Source organism: Megascapheus bottae, chromosome 7 (genome assembly GCF_031878675.1).
Source record: "Megascapheus bottae isolate mThoBot1 chromosome 7, mThoBot2.hap1, whole genome shotgun sequence".
Lineage (NCBI taxonomy): Eukaryota > Metazoa > Chordata > Mammalia > Rodentia > Geomyidae > Megascapheus > Megascapheus bottae.
Genome location: NC_143515.1, coordinates 52,863,447 through 52,891,444, shown reverse-complemented (window position 1 = coordinate 52,891,444; position 27,998 = coordinate 52,863,447). Strand labels below are relative to the sequence as shown.

The window sequence follows — 27,998 nt, the reverse complement described above, 5'->3', positions numbered from 1 at the left end:
AAAGTCCATGATATACTTATGTCCAATTAATTAGCAAAAATCCAGAAGTAAAGCTATGGGTCAAGTAGTAGAGCACTAGCTTTGAGAGAAAAAGCTAACGGATGTATCCAGGCCCTGAATTCAAGCCTCAATACTCACATACACATACACTTACATATGGATTAGTTGAAAGAGGGCCTTGAAGGTGAGGTAGGTAGAAGAGAAGTTCCATGCTTAAATAATTCTGAGGTCAAGACAGTTAGGATTAATAATTGTGGAATTTTGAAAGTGATAAAGTAGATAGGCCTTATTTAAAAAAATAAAAGTATTGCCAAGAACTGGTAGGTAACACCTATAAATCCTAACTAGTCAGTTAGCAGAGATCTGAGGATTACAGTTTGAAGCCAGCCTGGGCAGGAAAGTCCATGAGACTCTTATTTTCAGTTAATCACACAGACAGCCAGAAGTGGAGCTGTGGCTAAAAGTAGCAGAACGCTAGCCTTGAGCAAAAGTCCTGAGTTCCAGGTCTGGCAGGCACACACACACACACACACACACACACACACACACACACACACGTATCACAGATAGTAGGTTTTACTCAGTCTTAATGGAAAATAACCTCCCCCAGGAAGCTTCACTTAGACCATATTTATGTGTTAAGAATGCAGTCTGGTGGTTGGTCCTCAAAACCTCATTAACCTACCTCCCCAGCTGCTCTGGTCACTTCCCTGTGTCCTACAGATGTTTACTGTGTTCCCATATCCTGGACCTCCTTCTGTACCATCCCCTGTTCCCCCTCCCCCATACACCTCTTTCTCTCAAGGCTGGGCTTCATCTAGAATTCTCCGTGGCTTCTAGTTTAAAGCTGACTTTGCTCCAAATTTTCTCTGTACCCAGTGTCTTTATTCAGATTCTAGTTTGTTTTTATCCTTCTGCTTATTCCCTGTCTCTAGTCCTGGACTGTAAGATTTCAGGACAGCCATCACTTGTCCTTTCTGGCTTGCTGCCTAGCATCCCACATATGTACTGGGCACTTACAAAATAATAATCCAGGCACTGTGGAAGCTGAGCACCAGTGGTTACATTTACAATCTTAGCTACTCAGGAGGCTGAGACTCCTATCTTCAATCAACTGGCAATAGAAGCTGGAAGTGGAGCTGTGGTTGAAGTAATAGAGGACCAGTCTAGAGGAAAAGCTAGCCGAGAAAGCTAAAGGACTGAGTTCAAGCTTACTGTTGCCTATTTCTTCTATCTTCTGGTGCTTTTTATATTCTTTGGCTATGGCTACAGTACTTTAATTTCTGTTTCTTGGGTCACATTGCTTCTTCCTCCCTTCTTCTGTTCTTATAAAGCATCCAGCCCAATTTATTCTTCTCAGATCTTGAAATTAATCACACATACACAATCTTTTATTTCTCTAGAAGGTAACATTACACATCCAAGGTTATGTGTGATTTCTTTAGAGAACCATTCTTCAACATACCACACATGTAAAGGAAGAGAATTGTCCACAACCATACCTCAAATCATGGCCAAAATAAAAAATTCAATTCCCTTTCTGTCAATGTCAGGCTTCTTCCCCTAGAGCAAGCTGGTATCTACAAAAAGCAGATAGCAACTTTGAAATAACACATGACACCTAATTTGTGTGAATCATCCCTTTGTCTCCTTTCTGAATCATGTGCTACCAGCATCCGCTCACCTTTGGGCATTCCTTTACGTTCACTCGTGACTATCTTACATAGTCACAAGATGTTGGCCTGTGGAGACCGTTGTAATGATGTGACCCAAGTGTCATTTTCTTCTCTCCTTTCAGGACCGCCTCTTTTTCGTCATGGAATATGTAAATGGTGGAGACCTCATGTTCCAGATTCAACGCTCACGCAAATTTGATGAGCCTCGTTCACGGTTCTATGCTGCAGAGGTCACGTCTGCCCTCATGTTCCTTCACCAACATGGAGTAATATACAGGTAGCCTCTTCTCTCCTCTCTTTGACAGTCAAATATAATACTAATAAAGACATCTCCAGACACTTGAACTGACTTTTGGCTTTTGCCCAACTGGTCTCTCAGCAACCAACTTTAGCTTAATTGTTTGTTCCATTTTGCTTACAGAGGAACTTTTTTGGTGGGCTGTTTATCACTGTGAATGTTAATATTTGAATGGCCCCAGGAGATTGAACCAACTGTTTGTGCCAGCTTTGATTTAAAGCTCAAGCACGACATTTAAAGGCTTGGCGCCCAGCGACCTTGGGGAAACCTTCATTTTGCTCTCTCTCCCCACCCTCTTCCTTGAAGATCAGGGCATTCTCTTGACTTCTTCCTTCTGTGCCCTGGACTTCCTCCCCCTTTCCGATCTCTTGCCACTTCCTGAGTTTGTTTGGCTTAGTTGTCTCCAACTGATAGAACCAGGGAAGGAGGAGTTGCTTGGAGGTCTTGGGGGGTTAGGATCTAGAGTGGGGGGTGGGGAGTGGGAACTAGACATCCAACAGGAAGTGACTTTTTTCAGATCCCTTAGTTTTTTTATTACTGCTCAGTCCCTTTCCAAGAAACACACACACACACACACACACACACACACACACACACACACTCACACACTAATTTTCCAGTAAGAGGGTAAGACTATTTACATAGTCTCTTCTGTGAGGTCGGGAATTCTAGATTTCTGAGAGGAGTCAATAGTTATAATTAGCCACGGGAATACTAAAGTTCCTTAAGGTTTTTTACTTTTCTTTTTTTGTGCTAATTCTGAGGCTTAAACTCAGGATCTAGGTACTACCCTTGGCTTTTTCCCTCAAGGCTGACACTCTACAACTTGAACCACACCTATTTGTGGCTTTTCCTTAGTTAACTAGAGATAAGAATCTTATGGACTTTCCTGCCCATCCTGGCTTTGAACCTCAACCCTCATATCTCAGCTTCCTAAATAACTAGGATTACAAGCATGAGCCACCAATTCCTGGCTAGGTTTTTGTTTGTTTGTTTGTTTTTCAGTGACATCCAGTCTATTGGTCTTTGCTTACTTCTTTTTAAAAAAAATACTTATTTAATTGGATGGAAGAATGGCTAGCTGGATTTAATCTAGAACTAATCTAACCTGCTTCTGTGAGCAAAGAAATACATGGCTAGCTCTTCTTTGGAGGGTTCTGGTCAAACTCATCTCATGCTTCTGTTCTTCTTACCATCTCCTGGCTCCTTAAAGCAAGGAAACTGTAGTCAGTGATTCCCTTACAAGCCATATGATAAAGCCCATGATCTTTAACCCACTGTCATGGCCTGCACAGTGGAAACCCAAGTCAGTGTTTTCTCATGCTGTATATTCCATCATCACAGACTTAAAGGTTTGAAAGAATGCCCTACTTTGTATCTTACAGCTTCTGTGGATGGAGAGAACAGGCATATGTCATCTGTGTCCTGTGCTCAGGGTCTCCTGCAGGCTGGGCTGGATAGATAGCCAGGCTGCCTCCCCATTTGAAGTCTGGGCTCCTTTTCCAATCCAAGCTCTTGTGCTAATAGCAGAATCCTCGTCCTCACTGCTGTAGAACTCACCTGGCTAACTCAAGGCCAGCAGAGGAGAGAAGCTTTCCTTCTTTAAGTCTCTCATCTCAGGGAGGACCTAGATCTTTTCAGGGACCCTAAGCAGGCCTACCAAGATAATGTCCCTTTTGGTTAAACTCAAAGGCAAGTGACTGAGAGACTTAATCAGATCTGAGACCTTGGTACCCACTCTGAGTGTAGTGAGAGATGCATACTTATTATCCCATTTACTTAAGGACGTTGAGGTAGGAGGATCATGTGAGCCCAGGGAGTCAAGACCCTGACCAAAAAAAAAAATCCCTGTATCTTTTCCCTGCATTGTAACATAATCTTATGATGGTCAGGGGTAGATCACAGGTTCTCCTTACATAAGAGAAAGATCCTGAGATCATAGCAGGCCTACTGGGATTCACTTACAGGTCAAGACCTGCTTTATTTTCCACGGCACTTATGTGTCTTAAACTCACTATGGTTTGATTAGTCCTCACACTCACTGGACATGGTCCAGTTTTTCTGTGCTGTGTCATCCCCTTACTCCTTCTCTACATCCAGTGCCTCTGGCCGTACAGCCTTCCTGGCCTTATCAGTGCTGATAGCCTCCTCCTGTCAGCTGCCACTACAAAGGAAGTACCTGGTGTCTGGTTTGATGCCAATGACAAGGAGAACAACTGATTCCTTGAGATGCCTCCCTATGCCATCTCTGCTAGAGTAGGGAGAGTCCTTGACATTTTACTAAAGGGACAAAGATGCAAAAGTAAGAACAAAGGCCATGACAGCCCTAGGAAATGTAATGACTAATCAGCTGATCAACTCCTGCTATTTACCATGACTGGATTTTCAAATCCAGTTCCACATTCTTCTTAGCCTGATATTATAGGTATTCCTGAACTTGACCTAACTTTATGTTTCTGATTCTTCTCACAAAGCTGGTAACCATTTTTGCTCCAATGGTTTATGTCAGTTCTTATCTCTCTTTCTCTCTGCCCATCTCTTTTTTTTTCCCCCCATCTACCTGACCATTTCTATTTCATATCTTCCCCAACCTGGCTTCTTTGCTCACTGCCCCAATCTCTGAATTCTAGTTTCCTTAAGGCCTACACTCCTCTTTATTCTTACCCTCTGTAATTTCTCTGGACAATTTCAATTGTTCCATGACTTAAAAATGAGTCCTATGTGCCATTGATTTTCATATCTATATACCCAGCCCCAAAACGAGCTCTTCCTCTTGAAATCTGACCTTTAAGGCTTCCTTCCTTCCTTCCTTGCTTGGCTGCTTAGCAGTAGTTTACTAACTGATTCATCTACTGCCTGTTGGTTTTCCACCCTCTAATTTGTCCTCTTTCCCTACACCTACTGCCCGGTATTGTTTTGAAGCAGATTACTATATGTTCTCTTCTTATCCTCCTGTAGCCCCTATAAGATAAAATCCAGACTGCTCTGTGGTCTAAAACTTCTTGTCTCATCCTTAAACTGCTGTGCACATGTCTCTGTGGTTTGAGTGCAGCATGAAAGTAAAAGTTACAGGCAGGGACTGGGAAAAGTAGCCAGGCCTAGTCTAGTTGTGTGGGTGCTGTAGCACCAAGAAAGGATGCATTCTCCATCTAGAGAAGGTCTTCATGTGCCTTTGTTTTGTGCTGCTATAACAGAATACCTGAGACTAATTTATAATGTAGAGAAGCTTATCAGCTCTTAGTTCTGGAAATCCAAGATCCAGATGCTGACAATTGATGAGGGCATACCTGCTGCATCATAAAATTTGGCCAGGCAAAGTGGCTTACACCTATAATCCTAGCTACTCGGGAGGCTTGGCTCAAGGGTAGGGTGGTAGCCTTGAGCTGAAGAGCTCAGGGACAACACACAAGCCAAGTTCAAGTTCAAGCCCTATGACCCCCCCCCCAATATAGCTGGCATTATATGGCGGTAGAGAGATAGAAGGAGGGAGGGGTGGCCTTGGAGATATGAGGCAAGTATAAGAGAGCAAGCCCCCTCCTGTGATAATGACATTAAGCCACTGGTGAAGGCTGAGCCCTAAATACCTCTTATAGATCCCCTTACAATGCAAGGACCAACACTCAAACAACATGCATAATGTCTCTCACAGATTTAATATGTTTGCTCACGAAGTCCTGGTAGTGCCTGGTGAAATTTTGACCCTTATCAATATTTCTCTTAACCATACATCTCAGCATGTAATTACTCCAGATTGCTTGACATTCTACCTCAGAAGCCAAGTTCTTCCATTTCTCTAGGCCTTTGTTCCCATTGACCCTTGTGTTCCCAGAACATGTTAAAATGAACTCTGATTAGGTCAGAATCCCCAGTTAAAATAATAATCTCTGTTCCATAATACTGGACTAGATAAGTGTGTAGAAAAGAACTGGGAATTGATGACTGCTGATATTGGTACTCACCCTTCATGGATTAGTGTGTGTTTTGTCATAGCAACAGAAAGCAGATTCCAGTTCATACTCAAGAGAACTTTTCATCAGAGATTGATGTAAGCAGTTATGTGATGTTTTTAGGCTGATTCGGGCACTAGAAATCTACAAAGTAATTCTATTCTGCCTCCAGGGCTCTCCCGTGTGCTCCACCTCTGTGCAGCTTTCTCTGACAGCTTTCTGTTTCGAGATTATGCTTCTATTAAGTTATGCAGCATCTCTGTAGGTGCACTGAACATATCCCCTTTTCCATTCTTGTACTTTGGCTTCTGATCATTGTTCTTAATGGAGAGCTACATGTGAGACTGCTCCCCTGGAAGCTCTAAGATAGCCCCTGCTTATAGTTGGTGTATGCTTATGTTTGTTCTGCTCTGCACTTCTCTGTAGCCCTATAACCCAGGGACATGCTTCTTCAGAAGACTCTGCTTCTGGCAAATCTGTTTGAAGCATTCTTAACACACAAAGTATACCTTTTCCCCCTTGACTCTGAAGGGCACTTGATTCCTCTGTACTTCTTCTATTATAACTCACAAGGAGCACAGGATCTATGTGTTCCCTGTGACTTTTATTCAAGCTAGCTATAGAAGCACTCTATGGAGTTGTTGGTCTGAGACTGACACAGGTTATAACTGTGTTCTGACTATTCTAAATATTCTGAAGCTGGAGACTGTTTTTATGTGGTTGTGTGTGTGTGTGTGTGTATGTGTGAGAGAGAGAGAGAGAGAGAGAGGAGAAGGAAGGGAGGGAGGGGGAGAGAGAGAGGGAGGAAGGGAGGGAGGGAGAGAGAGACAGAGGACTCTTGGAGAACTGGCAAGACTAGGTTTTGGATCATAAATTTAATTGCTGAGGTTAAGATTGAATTTCCAGCTCTTATGCTTGAATTTATAGTCCCGCATGAGTTTGGTCATCATGAGTAATCATTCCGCTGGCCAGTGGGAACCAGCAGTTCACCTGCTTCCAGAATGCATGTCTTTGTTCCATTTCTCTTCCTTCCAGTACTGAGCCCTGGTGTTGCCTGGTCCAGGATTAGTGACCCTGTTTCTCTTCTGCAGAAAATAAACTCCTGGGCAGAGAGGACTGATACAGAGTGGATGTAGGTCTCTGGGTTTAAAACTGCTTTTCAGTCTAAGCTCTTGATTGTTTTCTCTCTCTTTACATAATTCTTAGAGGCAACTCAGTGCTTATTCCTGAACTTTGGAATATGTGGTGAATAGATTTGTAGTTTCTTAACTTTCCCTGTGGCTGGCCTAGGCTCATCTTTTTCAGGTCTATTAAGTTAGTGACTATTCATTCCTCTGCTTTCCAGCTTCTAAAATTGTATATTTTCTGAGTATAATTTGGGGAAGGAGAGAAAAATAGTAGTGAGATTTCAATCTGTTCTTTTTACCCAGAAGTTAACACCAACATGAATAATAATAATAACAATAATAATAATCAGTTAACAACAACAGTGATCAGAACAGCAGCGCCAACCCTATGAGGTAGCTACTGTTATCCACAGGATTTCTCATCTTTCCAAACAAGGAAATCTCTCCAAATCCCATCATGGTCGCTGCCACCATCAGGTCACCCTGTCCCTGTGGCTGCCAGTCCCAGTTTGGTCCTGAAAGCAAACCTATACTTGGAAAGCACTGAGTTTGGGGTCAGAGAACTGGAACGGAAATCTGGGTTGGCCTGATCTTTGTTGTGTCTCCAATGGTTAATCAGACTATTGGTACTCTAGTTTCTTCCTGTACCATGGGAATTATAAGGCAAACCTCCTTGGACTGTTTAGGGAAAAAATACCAACATGACAAACATCAGCAGAGCTGCTGTGTGTAGTCCTCGGTATCTGGTAGGTCCTGGAAATCTGAGTTGGATGGTTGGAGAGCATCAGGTATTGGAGTCAGGGTGTATGGACTGATGTATCCCCATCACTCAAATTCCTATGTTGAGATTCTAATGCCTGGTACTCAAAATATGACTCTCTTTGAAGGTAGGGTCTTTAGAATGGTAACAAGATAACATCAGTGGCTCACACCTGCAATCTCAGCTACTTGAAAGACAAGTAGCTGTTATCTTTTTTGCCAGTCTGGAGAATAATTTCTCCTCTTCTCTGTCTGTAGCTGGGCACAGTGTCACTTGCCTGTCATCACAAGCAAACTCTGTGTGAGGCTGTGACTAGAGGATTGTGGTTCCAGGCCAGTGCAGACAAAATTGATGATTCCTTCTTCACAGCGGTTCACAGCAAATAGGACGTTTGGAACCAAAGGTGATATCTGGATGAGTGAGTGAGGGACAGGTATCTGATCCCAGGTAGGATTAGGAAGAGATGGTGGGCACAAAGTGGGTAGGGAGAGGGAGACGGATAACCTTTCTTGTTCCTGGTGGGTCTGAGGCAACAGATTCCAAGCTAGCATGTGTGTGTGTGTGTGTGTGTGTGTGTGTGTGTGTGTGTGTGTGTGTGCTTAGAACATATGTAAAAGCAGGAAGCAAGACTTACACTTTTGCCCTCACCCCTACCCCACTGTCTTTTGGTATTCCAGAATAGGAGGGGTCCAACCAGACCTGAGCTTACATCCAATCAGAAGGGCCTTTGGCAGTGAACTGCTTAATAAATCAAACCAAAGATACATTACCCCTAGAGGGAGGAGACTAGGGACCAAATATCTAGGAAAACAGGACAAAGAAGCCAGATTCTCTCTCCTCCCTGTTTGTGGAATTAGCTTCTCACCCCTTACAACTTTCTCTCATGGCTTTCCTCTCACTTTCAAAATAAATTTACCTTACATACTATCTTACCTTTTTGTACTTTAATGAGCAGAGAAAATAAACCCCACCTCTAGATGGTATCAACTACTTCTTTTTTTCCAACTTGTAATGTGCATTTATAGATAACAAATGATCAGAACATCTATGATCTACTTTTCATTCCTACTAGTACCTACTATAGAATGGAGATCTCAGTGTAGTACTTAAAGATACAATTCTACAAGCCCTAGATTCAGACTCTGTGCCTTGGGCTCACTTAGATTTATGAACTTGTCAAAGAACTTCTCTACTGGGTTTCTGCATCTGTAAATGGGCAATTCTACCTCCTCCTACAGATAAATTGTAAGAATCAAATGAGTTAGTGCATGGGAAGCAATTAGAGCTGTATCTAGTACAAAGTAGAACTAGATGCTCATTAAATGCACTACTTGTCACTGGCTGAGGATAGAGCTAAAAGTCATTTTGCGCACCTCAGAATTGCACCATGATTATGTCCTGCCAGCAGGCAGATGGAGGAAAGTACCTTTTTTGGGTACAGTCTCTCAAACAAAGGCCACATTCAGGCTCTGACCTGTGCTGTGAAAGGGAATTCGATAGCTGCGTATTACTTGTATTTTATGAGTATGCAATGTTCTGTAGAAAGTAGAAATCTTGGAACAAGTATTACTGAAATGTATTCAGTAGTAGGGTCTAAATTCTCCAAGGTTGAGTCATAAGATTTTGTTTCTTCAGTGCCTTTGGCTAATGATTGAGCTACTAAAAATGGGAATTGTTTTAGCAAACAATCAGTGGCTTTACTGCAGTAAGCAGAGTCCTGTGTGAAAGTTTCAGGCTGGCTCTGTGAGCCTTCCAGTTGGCTGTTTGTTTTGAGATTGCTTGGGCTGCAGGTGGTACTGGGAGTGAGTATGGGGAGGGCATAAGATGAAGTAGACAGAGGAGAGAGGCAGGAGACTGCAGTGAGTGGGGGCAAGATAGACCATACTTAGTTGGTTTTGCTTCTTTCTTTGGACATGAGCTAACAAGGCTGAAAGGTAAAAGCTGGTGTTTTTGTTTTGTTTTGTTTTGGGCTGTTATCACAGGGTTTAAACTCAGGGCCTTACACTTGTTTGACTGACACTCTCAGGCTGGTGTTTTGTGGTAACCTTTTCTCTGTTTTCCTCTGAGTGCCTTTCCCACCATTCCCAGCCAATTCTCATAAAGCAGAGTTGAGTCAGGTAATTGATCAGAAGCCTATCACAAGGTTGCATCATCTCAAGGGAATATCTAAACCCATGCAATGCTGTGCATGAACCCCAGCTCTTACTGACTTTGGTTGGGATTTGCACACAGGTCTTTTTCTATACCACAACATGACACTTGCCTGTTACTGAGTCACTTCTGTTGTCCTTTGACACACCAGACACAGTGTATACTTTTTCTCTCTGGGTTGAACAGTAGTAATCTTGACACAACTCATTTCCACTATGCTGAATTTTGACTTAAGAATACCATGTCTTTTCCTGAAGTATCAGGGTGTTAGTTTGATTGTTTGTCAGCTCCTCCTCATCATTTAAGATTTTGCTTCTGCTCATTTCCTCTGGCCTTTCCCAGCAAAATTAGTCATTATTTCCTCCTATTAATATCACATCTGCTACATTATTTTATGGCATTTCTCACACTATTGAGACTATTCCTTGGTTAAATGATCCTACAGGGTTTCCATAGATTATGATAAATGGATAGTTTTTATCCATTGGCCCTTGATTTATTGGTCAATCTCTCCCTGGGGATTTACTCAATAAATCAAATATACTCTAAGTATATTTGGCCATCAGGACACATTTTCTCATGGACTTTTCATTAAGCAAACCTTTCCCCCTAGTCTCTTTTTGGTGTGTACCACCTCATTCCACATGTCTTTTTATTACTCATAATGTCTAATTGATTAATTCCTGCTGGAGAAAGAATACCAGGCTAGAAATTAGGCCAGAATTCTCATAAAGTTCTGTCTTCATTGGTGGCCTTAGGCGGAGACTATTGCTCTTACAATATGATGGCCAGATTGGATGATCTAGCTCTGTGGTTCTAAGAGTGTCTGGTCTAGGAATGCCTTAAACAGAATCCACAAAAGGATCTCTAAAAATGTTACCTCACTTAAGCCCTAGAGGGTAACAGAACCCCATAGAAAGAGCTGCCAAGCAGCCTCAGTAGGGTTTAGAGATCATGACCCACAATTCCTATGATTTCTTTGAACACAGGACTTTACTGGCACGTAGGCCTATGTATAATAAATCAACAGGTACATATTCTCTCTATACACTGTGTGCATAGTCCTCCTTCTTAATCACAGCGTGTAGTTTTTAATAAGACTCCAATGCAGCCAAGTTAAGTGTCCCTGTGATGAGCGTCACTCCCTTGCGAGACCAGGGCCAACCATGTGACCACTGAGGCTAGGAATGCTTGTTGGGAAAGTCTTAGTCCCATTGTGGCTGAGAATCCCATAGCCATGTGGCGACTCTAACTTAGAAGAAGGGATGAAATTTTCTTTCTTTTGGGAAATCTACTCATGCAAAATCATGTGTCTGAAGATTTCTTGATTGTTGAGAAATGACTTAAAAAAAAAAACAAACAGCTGTCTGTTGTTTGCAGTACACTGGGTTTCAGCAGACATTCATTCAAATGGTCAATAATGGCTTTAAGGCTGCCTTGCTATGCCAGGTACTGGCCTTCAAGATGTCCTGGCAAGGAAAATAAACACATAGCCTCTACCCTTTGAGCACTTGAGTTTGGGTGGAGTTGGCAGACAATGAAACAAGCAATAACAATAAAAACAGGTAAGAGTTATGATAAGGAAAATACAGACCACTTCTAGGCAACTGAGCCAGGAGAGGTATCGTAGCTAATCTTGAGAAAGTCAAGGGAAGCTCTGGCTATGTGGGGACTAGGGGAAGGTTACCTTTTTAAGAGGAAAGTGGCAGAGTAAATGGACTCCAAGGTTGTAATTCCAGACCAACGGAAAATTTGGGAGCTTAGCTCTTTTTTTTTTTTTTTTTTTTTTGTCTTGGGGCTTGAACTCTAAGCCTGAGAATTGTCCCTGAACTCCTCACTTCAAGAGTAGTGCTTTATCACTTGAGCCACAGTGCCACTTCCAGTTTTCTGGTAGTTAATTGGAGATAAGAATCTCAGGGGGGTTCATGCCCCGGCTGGCTTTGAACCATGATCCTCAGATCTCAGCTTCCTGAGTAGCTAGGATTACAGGCCCCTGAAACCTTTTATAGATAAATAAGTGCAGAGATTTGTCCAAGGTCACATAGTCTCCTATTGACAAAGGCAGAAATGGAAGTCAAGTCTGGTGTTTTGTTGATGTGTACTGATGAACTAGCTCTCAAAACAACCTTGATTTGTAGCATTCTGCAGAATAAATATTCCTCCAAGGGCCAATCTTGAGCTACTCACATTTAACAACCAGCTCTCAAAATTCTTGGATCTTTTGCAATCTGTTCTTGTTGGCAGGGACAAGTAAGCCACAGTGCCCAGCGGGGAAATGGTATGGATCTCTTCCCAATTCTGTGTCAGTCATTATGGGAATATTTGTACAATGAAATTCAGCAAACCCTGCAGATGAAGTACCCCTTACACACTCAAGAACCACTATTAGACATTTACTAGTGTAGCACTTGAATACATTATCCACTGAGAATTTTTCTGAATCCATTTTAGAAATTTCTGAGAGGACAGTATTTAATGTTCTGATTGTCCTACAATGTTACTTGGTAACTCCAGGCTTAATGCCCACATTTGCAGACTAGGTATAATGCCATACTTCAATAAATTGAAGATGGTTTTAGTTTTAAGATTTATCACCAGGCATGGTGGCTCACACCTATAGTCCTAGCTACTCAGGAGGCTGAGATCTGAGGATCAAGGCTCAAAACCAGCCTGGGCACTAAAGACTGTGAGACACTTATCTTCAATTAATCACTAGAAAATGGGAAGTGGTGCTGTGGTTTAAGAGGTAGTATGGTAGCCTTGAGCTGAAAAGCTCAGGGACAGTGCCCAGGCCCAGAGTTCAAGCCCCATGACCCACAAAAAAAAAAAAGATTTATCAGTGTTTTTATGTTTCAAAACTCTTTCCTTTAGAATAATTTTAGATTTGTAAAAAGTTACAAAGAATGCAGCAAGTTGTCATATAAGTCATACCCAACTTACTCTAATATGAATGTCTGTGATAGTAATCTGGGTTGCCAACTTGATGACATTTAAAGACACCTAAGAGCATGCCTGTGGATGTGGGTGTCAGTGTATTTCCAGAGATGTTTGGATCATGAAGGCTGTGACCTAACCATTGGTTTAATCCCTTGATAGACTCAGTATTTGACTAAAGATAGGTGGCTTGCAGAAGTGTAGGAGGCGGGACCTGATTGAAGGAGATCAGTGAGGGTACATCTTGCTGTAGCCCCTTCCTGTCTGTCTGCTCTTCTTCTTGGCTCCCTCTTCCACATACCTATACCAGCATTACATTCTGTCTCTTCTCCAGCCCAAAGCAATGGGCCCAATTGTCTTTGTACTGAAAATTTCATGAGCCAAAATAAATCCCTCTTTGTAATTTTTTTTCTCTCAGGTAATTGACATAGGAATGAATAGCCTAATACAGCATCTTAAGTTAGAGTAGTATTTTTGTCATAATTGATCTGCTGACATTGATTCATTATTTTTAAGTCTATGCATTGTTTAACTTTCTGAAGGTTTTACCTGGTGGTCCTTATATGCTATCAAAATAGCACTTTTTACTTAGAAAAAATCATATTAAGTGAAGTAAGCCAGACTCAAAGGAACATAGGCTCAATGGTTTCCCTCACTTGTCATAATCAGTAGAAACCTTGGGCTCTCCTAGCAGAGATTTGCAATACAACAAAACCTAGATACATAAGGCCATATCGTATGACCCTAAATGAAAGGACCTCCAGGATCTAGAAACACAAGCCATATAATGAGTGATTGTTGTCCTTAATGTACTATGTTATCTCTCATCTCTTTTGCTCTCCCTTGGCTATCTCATATTGTTACAGTCTTTCACCTTCTTATCTGATATATTGTATACATGTGTATTTGGTTAATTGAAATTGGATAGGGAAGGTAGGAAAACAAGATGAAGGGTGGGGTTGGGGGAGGGAAATGCAGACCAATATATGAGAAAGGGTATCAATGTATGTGAAGTAATGCATCTTCTATCTGGTGAATATAATGTAACCCTTTTATTAATTACAATAAAAAAATATATGGAAAAAGAAAAAATAGCACTTAAAAAAATAAGCTCAAGTTTCAACTTGATATTGCTAATACATACACATACACACACACACACACACACGTGTACTTTTATACATTAACCACATATCCTATAATGTCTCTTTACTGTGCTAATAATTCTAAGAATTTTTGATTTATTATTTCAGATTTTCTGTACAGTGAATTCTGTTTTCTGTGACTAGAAAGTTACATTAATTTCATCTCCATCTATATTTTTTAATTTCCTTTCTTGTTTATCACACTAACTAGGACATCTAGTACATTGTTGACTAGCATTGGTGGGAGAGGACATTCTTGTCCTGTTCTTGATCTTAGTGGGAAAGCATCCCAGATTCTCGCCATAAAGTAGGACATTAGCTTTTTGAAGATGTTCTCTGTCAAGTTCAGGAAGTTCTTCCTCTATTTCTAGTTGACTGGGAATTTCTATCATGAATGGCTATTAGATTTTCTCAGATGCTTTTTCTGGATCAAAGATATCAATTATATTAATTGATAGAATTCTATGGTTTTTCCTCTTTAGACTGTTAGCATAGAGATTCCATTGATTTTTCAAATGTGGAAACAAGCTAGAATAAACTCCACTTGGTCATAAAGCTTACTTGTGTTTATATATCTATTATTGCATTTGCTAATTTTGTTTTTACTTTTACAATCTCTCCATCTGGTTTTAGATTAAAAGAATGCTACATCATTGAGTAAATAAACAAGTATTCTCTTTCTCCTCTGTTCTTAAACAGGCATGAAAAATCATTCTTTCCTTAAGTGTACAGCAGAATCTACCAGTGAAAAATCTGGGGTTTATACTTCCTTTTCTTTATGAGCTTATTCAGAGGATATTTGTCTTTGTGGTAAGTCTTGATAGTTGGTCTCTCCAGGGATCAATCCATTTCATTTAGTTATTGAATTTGTCAGTATAGGATTTTTCCTAATATTCCTTTATAATTCTTTGTAGATCTTATTGAGGGCAGGGGTGATTGACTGAACTCCAGACTTCAAGCTTGCTAAGCAGGCAATCTACCACTTAACTACATTATACCTCCTGTCCCTTTACTATTGGTTATCTTGAAGGTAGTGTCTTATTTATATGCCCATGACAACATGGGCTTGAACTTTGTTCTTATTCTTCCCTCTGTTTCTTTATTACTATTTTAATGTTTATAATATTTAGGTCATGGTACCTCTTGCATTTCTAATATTAGTAAACCACGCCTTCTCTCTCTCTCCTTTTCTCTCTAGCCCCCCTACCCCTTGATTCACCAGACTAGATGCTGATCTTTTCCAAAACAAGCTTTTGGTTTGATTGATTTTTTGTATTGTTTTCATGTTTTAAATTTCATTAATTTTGTTTAAGCTTGATTTAGGTTTAAATTAATCTTCATTTCTTTCTTTTTTTTTTTTGTCAGTCCTGGGCTTAAGCTCAGGGCCTGAGCACTGTCCTTGGATTTTCTCAAGGCTAGAGCTCTACCACTTGAGCCTTAGCACCACTTCCAGCTTTTTTCTATGTATGTGGTACCGAGGAATCGAACCCTGGTCTTCGTGCATGCTAGGCAAGCACTCTACCACTAGGCCAAACTCCTGGCCCTATTCATTTATTTCTTAAAGCCTAGTTTATTGACTTAAAATTTTTCTTACTTATACCCTATATTATATAAAACTTCACTGTACATAGATTTCACTGTATTTTGCTAATTTGGATAAGCTGCATTTTTTACTTTCATTTGGTCAAAATATTTAACATTTTTTCTTCAGTCTCTTTCTTTTTTTAATCAGTCCTGGGGCTTGAACTTGGAGCTTGGGCACTATCCTCAAGCTCTTCTGCATCTTAATGAACATTCATGTAAGAACAATGTATATTCTAGTGTTATTGGGTAGAGTATTTTATAGATTCCAATTAGATCAGGTTAGTTTATAGATCTGTTCTAGTTGGCTACAACCATAGTGAGTTTCTGTGTTTGAATTACTGCTGGGAGCGGGCATTTAGTCATTTCACTTTTCGCTTGGCTAGCCTTTTCCTAGAAGCTTATTGAGAATCAGTCATACACCATGCAGCTCATCAAGAGTATACATATCAGCCAGGCACCAGTGGCTTACACCTGTCATGTTAGCTACTTGGGAGACTGAGAATGGGAAGATAAGTCTTCCAGGCTAGCCCAGGCAGAAAAGTTTATACGACCTCTTGTTGTGTGCTAGTCCTACGGCTTGAACTCAAGACCTATACACCATCCCTGAGCTTTTGCTCAAAGATAGTGCTCTACCACTTGAGCCACAACTCCACTTCTGGCCTTTTTTTTGGGGGGGGGGTAGTTTATTCAAGATACGAGTCTTACAGACTTTAGAAGAGTAGCTATGATTACAGACGTGCACCATCAGCACTCAGACCAAAAGAACTCTTCTTAACTTGGAGTAGGGCACAGCAGTACATACCTGTTTTCCCAAGCCACACGGAAGGTTTAGAGCAGGATGGATTACAGCAGCGCAGACAGAAGTCCATGAGATTTGGTCTCTACAGAGGGGAGATAGATGTGTGTGCCTGTGGTCCAGTTGATGAAAGGAACCCTAAAAGGAGGCAAACCATGGCTCTGGTGGACTCTGGGACTCTGGGACAGGAAGTGAGAACCTGTCCTAAAAACAGCTAGGGAAAATAGGCCTAGAGGTATGTGGCTCAGTGATCTAGTGCAAGCATTGCAAGCATGAGGCCCAAAATTCAAATCCCTGGTACCACCAAAAATAAACAAATACATAAAGTACAGATATCCATGACAATATGCTAAGCAACAAGTGTAATTATCACCAAGGATCATAGTCATTTTTAGAACGCTTTTACTACACTAAAAAATATTCCATCCTTTTTAGCCATTGTCTCCCAGTCCCTCTGCTCCCTGGAATTATACATCTACGTTCTTCTTCTATAAATTTGTCTGTTCTGGAAATTTCATACACATGGAATCATACACCATGCGGTCTTTGTTATGTACTATAGCTGTTACCAGTATGTAATTCCTTTTTACTATTGGATGTACCACTTTATGTTTATTTAGTCATCACTTGGTAAGAGCTTGGGGTTTTTTCTGTTCTACCTTTGAGATAAATAAATAATAGCATGCAAGCTTTTGAGCAATATGTTTTCATTTTGAGGAAAGCATAGACTTATAGATAGAATTGCTGAGTGCAGTGGTGACTCAATGTTTAACCACCCAACTTGTACCAAGTAGTCACTCTGTTTTAGATGCCCACCACCAACAAATGAGGGTTCCAGTTTCCACAAATCGTCACCAACACTTTTTATTATATGTTCTTTACTATGTATTCAAGTGAATGTGATATGTATCCTACTGTCGTTTTGACCTCTATTCATTTTTCTATCAGTTTTTACTCTGTTCTTTGGGACCACCTATTTAGGATGTTGAGGTCAAATAAATGACCTCCTTATCATTTACATAATGCCTTCATTATGCCTGGTAATATTCCTTGTTCCCTTTTATTAATAGGTTTTAATTGTTCATGGTAATGGGATTCAGTGTGATAGCCAGTGCATGCATTTAGCCTAGCCTCCTTGCACCCCTTTCCCAAACTTCCCTAAACATAATTCTGAAGTCCATTTTTTCTTCTTAACATCCACATATGAGAACATACAATACTTGTCTGTCAGTATATGACTTTTTCACTTCATACAATGTCCTCCAGTTTCATCTTATGTCTACTTTGTCTGAAGTTAATATAGACAATCTGACTTTCTGTTTCTTTTTCAAGTCCTGGGGCTTGAACTCAGAGTCTGAGCACTGGCCTTGGGTTTTCTCAAGGATAGAGCTTTGTCACTTGAGCCTCAGCACCACTTCCAGCTTTTTCTATATATGTGGTACTGAGGAATCGAACCTGGGTCTTTGTGCATGCTAGGCAAGCACTCTACCACTAGGCCAAACTCCCGGCCTCCAACCTTCTTTAGGTGAAAAAATGAAGTCTTTCATTTATATTAGTATGGTATTTTTTCTCTATTTTAATTTTATTTGCTTATCAGAGTGATATACAGAGGTGTTCTAATTACATTCGTAAGGTAGTGAGTACATTTCCTCTTGAGCACTATTACCCCTTCCCATGTTTTTCTCCCATTTCCCCTCCCCCCCTCTCCCAAGTTGTGGAGTTCATTTCCAATGCCTTGTCCTGTGTATCGCTGTTACACTGGTTCAACCTTTGTCCTTTGTCTCATCATCTTGTTTTTCCCCTTCCCTTCCCTAATTCAAATAAAAAAATCATATATAATACACCAGGTACCAAAGTCAGATACATCAACGATAGAGGATAAACCATAAGAGAAAGAAAAAGAGAAAAAAAAGAGTAAAGAAATAACTTCATAGTACAGTAAAAACAACCAGCACAAGGATAAATCTCCTGGAGTTCATTTTGCTTAGCCTCTTCCTATATGGCATTATGCACATAGCTTTTGGGCTACTGTGCTTCTCTACTAGGAAAAATCCTAAACACATAACTAATTATTACAAATGAGGAAACCTGTGGAGCCTTAACTTTTAACTTATATGTATGTATGTTTAACATGAGATTTTTACAGTAACATATACTTGGGTCATGTGGGACCATTTTGTTGTTGTTTGCCAATTGTTTTGTATCCACTCAAACTATCTGTGTCTTCTAAGTGTCATTAATTATGTTAGGATTAATGAAAGTGGGACAGTAGGATTAATCTCTACTCTTAATTATTACGTATACATTGCACTTGTTCTTTGTTTCTTCACAACCCCCCCTTCCCGCTTTTCTGTTTTGTTTTTTTTTTCTTTCAAAAAAGTGCCTATTGTAAGATTCCTCTAATTTCAAATTGGGTAACATGTGAAAAGTACAAGGCATTAAATCATCTCTGACATATAGTCCAGCTCCACTCTCATGAAGATGCTTTGAGGCATAAATAGAAGAGTGCATCCCAAGATTTAGGCCATCATTGGCTTGCCAGTGAGCACTAAGTATTAGTCATATGCTATAATTACTGTAGTAGAACTACCTAATTATTTTATAGAGCTCATAACTGACCTAGACATTCCAATCCCATCACTGCATCGAGCTTGGGAATAATTATCCTAAATACATACCAGTGCAGTTCTGAATATTTTTTTGTAGTCACTTGCTATGATCCTGTATGCTTTTCTTGTTGTTTCTGTAATCTACAGTTAAATGCAGAATTTGGAAATCAAACAGCCCTAGATTGGATAGTGGCCTGTCACAGACATCTGGCCTTAAGGCCTCTTGGCTTCTTCACAAACATTGTTATGAATATCAGGTTATCATTTCTTTTCCTCATCAAGATTCTCCCTGTGACTCAGTCTCTCTCATGAAGCTGGAAACTTCAGTGGGAGTCTTTGGAATGAAGGGAGAGGCTGCATATAAGGATTTAAACATTAGCAGAGAGAAGATCCCAAACCATGGAAGTAAATTGGTACAAACATTGGCCCAGGGAAAGAAGATGGCACTAATGTCTGACCCTGCATGGGTCAGCTTCCAAACAAACATTTCCTGAGTGATGAAAGCAATGGGGGCAACGTGACAGCAGGCGCCCTTCTTTAAACCACCACAAAGCACTGAACTTCAGAGGAATACAGGCTCACTCCTAACTGCATCACTATAGTTCAATCATTGCAGTTTTCTCCTCAAGGAGATTCTAGATATTACTAGTTATTCATTTTCCTTTACTTATTTTTCTTATATATACATATATATTTTTCTTTGTTTACTGAAGTTATAGCTTTGGTTTAATGGGAATGAATCATTGCCTTTTTCGTTATTCCCCAGACATTTTTTTAATGTCTGAACAACTGCCAGGCTGGGCCTTTGGGCCCAGACAAGCAGGCAAAAGATACTTAAAGAAGAATCTTCAAGTATTTGGCTTTGGTTCACAAGAATGGCGGATATGTGCAGAGCTTGGCTGGCCTTATGAGGAAATTTCTGTGTCTGCTTTAGTTTCCTGTGGTCAGGGGCTTTGTTATAATTTTTCTAAGTCAAGGCTGTGATTTTCCCAGAGGCTGGACATCAACTAACCAACGTGGCTAGAAACAATACTAGCCTCCCAGAGTCCAAGCAAACCTTGTAGGAGAATCTAGCCTTTTCTTCCTTTATTGGAGTTCTATTATTATGCCTTATGATTCTGACATGAGCATGAAATGTGTATTTGTATATATACAAATATACACATGCATACCTATATATTATATCCACATATATAGAAAGAATTAGAACTGTGTTTTAGATTACTTAAGCCAAAAAAAGGCAGAGGTTGGAGGAAATATATTTGAGAGTTTAAAAATATTTATTTAGGGTTCCTTCTTTTCGAAATGATCCTAGGAAATTGTGTCCATTATCTAGGCTGCCCAGGAAATGCCATTTCACGAAGGCTTCCAACCAATCCTAAACAATCTCTCCCCACCGGGATCATGCTGGTGGAAAGTGCTTCACTGGAATCCCTCCTCTACCAAAGTACCAAAGCCTCAGTCCCGGGGGCACTGGTGGCATCTAATTGGATAAGGTGGTGTCGTATTTCACTGATCAGCAGCTATTCCAAGACCAGTGAACTCAACCTGTCATGGGAGACTTTTATGCCTGGCCTCAGATGCATCCACAGGAAGATGTTGCTTTCCACACTAAGTTTCTGAGAAGTAGGCGAGATCAATATGCTTGGTAAGAGTCTGAAAAAGTTTAATGTAGTTGACACACACAAAAAATGCACATATTATAGAACCCATATCATCATGGGTAAAAAAAAAATTCTGTCTGGCCTGTGTGGCTGAAGATTTGAGTCACTAAGCACATGGTGAGAAGAACAAGCCAATAAATATGAAGATTTAAGAATCCTATTTTCCTGCAGGCTCCCCAGTATTCTCCAATGGGGAACCCCTTATTGCCTAAAGAGAGAAAGCTTATGTGTACACACATAAGGTTCAGCCCTTGAGGAGATACATGCTATATTTCCAGGTGCAGGTTCCAGTTAGAACCTGGTTGGAACCAGATGCAGGCCACTTTCCCCTCTGTAATTAGCACTCAGTCTGGAGTGCTGGAGGATTCAGCTTGGAGAGTATGTTATGTTCCCACCTTTACCTCCTTTTCCTTTATCTGTATGCATGATTATTCACCTTTGTTTTTCGTTTCAACATAAGACAAACAAGCAAATCCCTTACTATTATGACATTGTAGTTCTTATTTACCAAAGGCCTAAAGTTATAGAAAGAAAGAGCTTGCTTTATGATCTTATGGGAACTGGAGGATTAGATTGACATTTCTTCAAAAGGCAAATGAACCTTTGCCCAGTGGCTTATGGGATTTGGGAGCATGGATTGTGATAGGGTGTTTGTTCAGTCTCAACTGAATTGGGGACTATGAGCCCTCCTTCACAGATGAGCCCAAGTACATCTCGTAGGAACTGTGAATAAAGTGGTGGGAACTACAGGTGCATGCCACCACACTTAACTTGTTTGGAACTTGTTAGAACTTCTCAGAGAGCAGGTGCCAAGAGCTTCTTTATAAGTACCATAGAATTTTTGTCTAGAACATCTTGTGACTGAGTCATAAACAACTTGGTGGGCATGACCTGATAGCTTTTCTTCTAGTTTCAAAAAAAACAAAATGATTTACTAATACAAAGGGAGGGGCCAGGGGTTGGGCCGGGGGTTTGGCCTAGTGGTAGAGTGCTTGCCTAGCATGTACGAAGACCAGGGTTAAATTCCTCGGTACCACATACATAGAAAAAGCCGGAAGTGGTGCTGAGGCTCAAGTGGTAGAGTTCTAGCCTTGAGAAAGTCCAAGGACAGTGCTCAAGCCCTGAGCTCAAGCCCAGGACTGGCAAAAAAAAAATACAAAGGGAGATTGGGTAGCTGAGGTAACTTGGTATGGATATCACCTTAGAACAATTACACAATAAGGGTTTATGATACTATACCCCTACTTTCTGTCCTTCCTCACCAGAAATCAAATGGGACATGATTCAGTGTGTCCTGCTACACTATCGCTTATAGTCATCCTCTGTCTGCCAGGAAGATGTTTGGCTCATATACTTGTCCCCACTCTACTCTAGCTTTGTTCAGCACACAGAGAAGGCTGTTTCAGAGAAAGATGCCTGTTCAAAGACTAAAGCTCTCTCAGAGACTGGCTGGAGAAATGAAAGTTAGCAGAAGGAGAAAATTACCAATGAAAAGCATTTTGGGGTGGTAAGTGTGGAAAGGGAGAAAACTTGTGGTTAGCAGAGAGACATTACACTACAGTGTGGTTGTTTTCTTGGTATTGATGAAGATACTTCTAGACTAAAGAAAATCATAAGCCGTAGGTCAAATTTCCTATAGGGAAGAACATGAAACAAAAGATTTTATCTTTAATAACTAATGTCTGTTTAATAACTGATGTCTGAGGGAAAGTACTAAGAAAAAAATAAAATAAAAAAACTATTGATTATGGAAAGTCCTATAGAACCTTCCAAATTAGCTCTTTCAGAAAGCATGTGACTTTAGCAGTAGATTGGAATTGTCTTAATTTTGCCATAAAGAAATAGACTGATGGGGCCAGGAGTTTGGCCTAGTGGTAGAGTACTTGCCTAGCATGCACAATGCCCTGGGTTGGATTCCTCGGTACCACATACACTGAAAAAAAGCCAGAAGTGGTGCTGTGGCTCAAATGGTAGAGCTCTAGCCTTGAGGAAAGCTCAAAGATGGTGCTCAGGCCCTGAGTTCAAGCCCCAGGACTGGCAAAAAAAAAAAAAAGAAATAGACTGACTTTAAAACAACAACAACAAAAACAACAACTATGTCAGAGTTTATAATTCCCAATGAGTTTTAGCCTTTCCTTTAATAGCTGTCTTGGGAAACTATTCTCAGGGAAAATTACTGCTTTTACTTTGAATGTTTTCATAGTCCTCTCTGGGTTTATATGAGATTAATCTCTTGTGATTAAATAGTCCTTCTTTGAGACTAAATACTTTTGTATAAAAACTAACATAATATTAAAGGAAATTTTTGGAGTATATGTGTAGGGGGGTGTATGTACTGGTAGTGGGGCTCAAAGTCAGGGTCTTGTGCACTCACTTGTATTATTTTTTCCCCATGAAGGGTGGTTACTTTATTACATGTCTACTCCACTGAAACCACAGCCCCTGACTGTCCACAGAGAGGGTACTGCAGGACTCTGGAGGAGCCCACCATCTTAGTAGGGGCACAGTTTAAATAATTTCTATCCTGAAATAACTGAATACTAAGTGCCATCATCTTTTGAATATGTTTTATTCAATAAAGTTAAAGCACTAGTAATCCAGATAGCTCCTCAGAAAGTTCCATGATGCATCATAAGCAGTCATGCATGATTTTTTAGGAGAAATCAAGTTTCCAGCACGTTTTCAAAGGTGCTTCTGATGAAAATAAACCTTGATCCAGGTGCCAGCGGTTCATGTCTGTAATCCTGGCTATTTGAGGGGCTGAGATTAGGAGGAGAGCAGTTTTAGACTAGCGAGCCCTGACAGAAAAGTCCTCGAGACTCCACCTGTATGGAGAGAAGCTGCAGGCAGTGCAGCACACCTGTGGACTCCAGCGATGATGGAAGCACCACAGCAGGTGGATCACAGCTCAGGGCCACCCAGGACCAGAAGTGAGACCCCTGTCTCAAAAAGTAATCACTGAAAAGCGGGACTGGAGGCATGGCTCAAGTGGTAGAATGCCAGCCCAGCAAGTATAAGGCCTGAGTTCAAATTCCCATTATAAAAAAATTAAATTTTAATTGGACACTTGTGACAAATAAAAATATGACTGCTACATTGGTGTATGAAGGGGACTCACCCTGGGGGACCCACATGCAGGCAGGCAGTGCTGCACTGCGTGGGGCTACTGTGAGGGTCTATTCTGGAGCCACAGGGCCGTGTTAAACAGCCCTGTGTACAAGGTTCTCACTTTGGCTTTTTTGCTTAAGGCTAGTACTATACTACTTGAGTCACACGGGCACTTTAGCTTTTTGCTAAATGGAGATAATGTCTTTTTGTTAAATGGAGATGTCTAGGCTGGCTTCAAGCCGCAATGCTCAGGTCTTGGCCTCTTAAGTAGCTGCGATTATAGACATGAGCCACTAGCGCCTGCCCTTGGAGTAGTTTTATTATGCTGGATTCTGAAAGTAATTTTGCAGGAGACCTAGAATGTGTAGAAGCCTCTGTCCTTCCCACACGGCCTTCTGGGTCAGCTAACCTGCGATCCTGTGAGACAGACACCTGCAGAATCCTGGTCCCACCTGTGGCTTTTCCATCCGACCTTCTGTTTACTCACTTAAAACTAGAACAGTATTAATAACTACCTCATAGGATTACTGTGTAGATGAGGTAATGCCTGAAAAAAAACCCAGAGAAGGGACTTAGTAATTGTTTATTATTATTCCTTTAAAAATACCTTTACATGGGGTCAGGTTATATGGTAGGTCGTCACTAAATATTTGTCTTTCCGTTACAATGCTGATGCTAAGATAGCCAGGTTTGAACTAGAATGTCCATCTGTATTTGGAGAGTTGAATCACTTCAGGTAACTGCAGAAGCCCTGGAAAAGCATTTGTGATTCTTGATCCTGTAAGGCTATTTCAGGCTCATGTTGCCTCCGCCTTCAAGGTCTACCCTAGCTCTAATAGTCTGTGAAACCGTGAGGAGGAATTACACCGGACAAAGGGATTGATAGGAACAACAAGGGAAAAATGTTGGTAAGTAGCATGGAGAACTGAGCCCAGTAACCCTAGAACACTGCTTAGGGACCCTTCTGTGTGATTGCCAAAGGTAGAGGCTCTTCTGTGGTCTCATTTAAGATGATGAAGACATTCTTCCCCTGGAGTAGGAGAAACATTGCAGGAGAAAACCTATCTGAAGACAGAGCCACAAGAGTGAGGGCATTTAGGTTGTGAAACAAGGTGGTGAAAGAAAATGTCTCAAAGTTGGCCAAAACTCTAGTCATCTTCATGTAATGATCCCATATTGATAAAGAAGGTTTTCATGGCTTTCCAGACGGATTGAAAAAGAATCTAGTTCCTAGCAGCTATGAAAATACTGCCTAAACTACAAAGAAGTAGTGTGAGATGATATTATGAATATTATAGTAAAAGTGTTCACTAAAATGCATATTTCAGTCATGTGCTGGTGGCATGGCTTACAACTGTAAATCCTGACTATTCAGGTGGCTGAGAACTGAGGATCTTGGTTCAAAGCCAGCTGGGGCAGGAAAAGTTAGTAAAACTCCTATCTGCAATAAATTACCAAAAAGCTAGAAGTGGAGCTGTGGGTCAAATGGCACAATGCTATTCTTGAGCAAAAGATGCTAACGGACAGCGTTCAAGCCCTAAGTTCAAGGATGGGAACAACAACAAAAAAACATGAATGAACCAAAGTAAATGGAGAGGAAACTATTTTGTGTGATGATTGTTGTGTAATAACAGGCTGTAACAAGGAGATTCCTAGCTTTCTCTTGTAACCACAGAAGACAGAGCAAGAGAAACGGACTTAAACTAAATGCACAGAGTGTGAATGAGGCCCAAGAAGAGACCTTCTTGGGAGAAAGGGTAAGAAGGAAGATTCCTAGCGATAGACATGACTAACCCTGGAATTTGGAGGCTTCGGCATTGACCTGTCCAAAGGCCAGCCTGAAACACTGACCCCAGGGAGCCTGGGAGCCTGAGAAACTTCCAGAAAGCTCAACTTGACCCAAGACCCTCTTGTTCAAACAACCTGTGGCAAATGGAGTTGGGATGCTGGAGACAAAATGAAACAGGAAGGAGTAGAGAAGGAAGTACAGAGAGCTGACTTCTGGAGGAGGAAAGCAAATGGCCCGTGGAGGCTTTCCTGTCTCTGGCTTCTTAGAATCATGGAATCAACATGATAAAATTAGCAGAGCTAAGTAGGCAGATTTGTGGGTTTGGAGGCATAATTGGTCCTGTTTTTCTCTCCAGGCTTTTGACCTAACTGGAGTTCACTGAGTATGTAATGGAAAAAAAATAGCCAGCTTGATATAAAAATACAGGAAATGCCTGCAATCTCTGCTGATTACAGTAGCAGCTTTCCTTCTGTTATTTTTGTGAAGGAAGAGAAAAAAAAGAATTTCCCCACCTCCCTTTCTTAAATAGTAGAAACAACTGAACTACTAGTATATTTTAGAGCATTCTTTACTCCAGCTAAGTGAACTCACTTAATCTTTATAAATGAAAGCAGAAAAGAAAACATTTCAAAACTTTTATCATAAATAAAGTCCTATGAGTATAGCATTCATAGATAGGGTTCTGAGTTTGGTTTCTTGGCCCTGATTGTAGGATGGGGTAAGGGAGTCTTGTTTGCAGCATTCCTAAATTTTTTAATGTTGCCAGGAAAAATAAGATGGGTTTAGTGTTTAGCATGATGCCTGGACTTATACTATGGTTTGCATTGGTGCAAAGGGAGCTATCAAGATTTCCAGCAATTTCTTTCCTTAAAACCATCTCTACTTAGGACTGGCAAAAAAAAGATATACATATATACATGCATAGTTACAAATACACACGCATATATAAAAACCATAATTGTAACTGTGAGACTGTCTGGAGGAACAGACAGACAAGGGAAAGAGAATGAAGGATAAACCTTCATCAACATGGAATATATAACTACATATAAACGTGGTAGAAGGAAACTCACTGAGGGGCCAGGAGTTTAGCCTAGTGGTAGAGTGCTTGCTTAGCATGCACAAAGACCTGGGGTTCGATTCCTCGGTACCACATGCATAGAAAAAAGCTAGAAGTGGTTCTGTGGCTCAAGGGGTAGACTTCTAGCCTTGAGAAAACCCAAGGTCAATGCTCAGGCCCTGAGTTCAAGCCAGGACTTCCCCCCCCAAAAAAAGGAAACTCACTGAATGTTGTTGAACAATAAAGGGTGGAGGAGAGACAAGAAAAAGAGAGAAAAAATGAGGTGCTTAATATGACTAATAAACTATAATACATGCACATGTGAAAAAAGAAAAAAGCCATCTCCAATCTCTGCTTAGCAAGTGAAGTCATACCTTTCAATCCTGATTTACAAACATACTGTTCCAACTACAGAGAGACAAAGTACTCGGTTTTTACCAAAGGGAGGCTGGGAAGGATGAATCCACCCAGTCTTTAGTAGCATGTATTTACATACATCTTAATGTTGACTACAGGATTCTCAATTCCTGCTGCTTTAATTTAGATAGAACCGTTAATGTCTATAATTCTATAGACTTTGCAAATGTCTTCTAGGAGGTTTTGGATTCTCCTGGCCTTTAATTAGTGGGTACATGGGAGTTTACAGGCAGGAGGCCACGTGGGCATTGCTAGGAGGTCAGTGCTGTCCAGTTGTTAAGCCTGGAGCCTCTTTTGTTTATAGAGTTCTAAGTAATGCTGTCATTCCGGGATATCAAGGAGAAATTCCGGGATATCAAGGAGAAATTCGGGATATCAAGGAGAAATCAGTTGCCCACTCAGGTAGCAGACCAGATCTGTTTCTTAAGAGGCAGCCTTATGTAGGAAAGAAAACATTGAACTCAGCTGCAGGCATTCACAGGCCATTTTTCTTCATCTCGTTGATGAGAATGAGGTGACCCTGGATGTCTTTTACACACAGCAATTTTCAGCCATTTGGTGGTGATTTTGTCCCCTGATTTGGCAAATCTGGAGAAATTTGGGTAGTTGAAGTGAGGAAGCTAATGTGCGTGTGTGTGTATACGTGTGTGTACATGCACATGCATGCCTGGTATTAAGTGAGTAGAGGTCAGGAGTGCCACTGAACATTCCGTGATGCAGATTGATTGATCAGCCCAAGATGGAAACACTGGCAATGTAGGAAAGCTCTTCTTCCTCCTGGAGCTCTCAAGTGCTGTGATGATGTGATTAAAAGGTTTGAGCAGGCTGTGGGTTCATAGGTCCTGTGTTTTTCAGATTTCACCATGGATTTTGGTGGAGTGCAACTAGCTTTTCAGTTTTTCTCATCTTGAAGAATCAGATCAAGGGGCTAGA

General features: G+C 40.8%; 1 protein-coding gene and 1 pseudogene across 2 annotated transcripts in view; both read left to right on the top strand.

The window, feature by feature from the left end:
- The window catches only part of Prkce (protein kinase C epsilon), a 479,841-nt gene that overhangs the window by 392,726 nt on the left and 59,117 nt on the right, over nucleotides 1-27,998 (top strand). For both annotated transcript variants that reach the window (XM_090337014.1, XM_090337015.1), the window contains exon 11: nucleotides 1,799-1,953. In XM_090337014.1, coding sequence (XP_090193140.1) covers nucleotides 1,799-1,953 — 155 coding nt within the window. The remainder of the gene's footprint in view (nucleotides 1-1,798; nucleotides 1,954-27,998) is intronic.
- The window catches only part of LOC150060795 (small ribosomal subunit protein eS1 pseudogene), a 28,732-nt pseudogene continuing 4,755 nt past the window's right edge, over nucleotides 4,022-27,998 (top strand).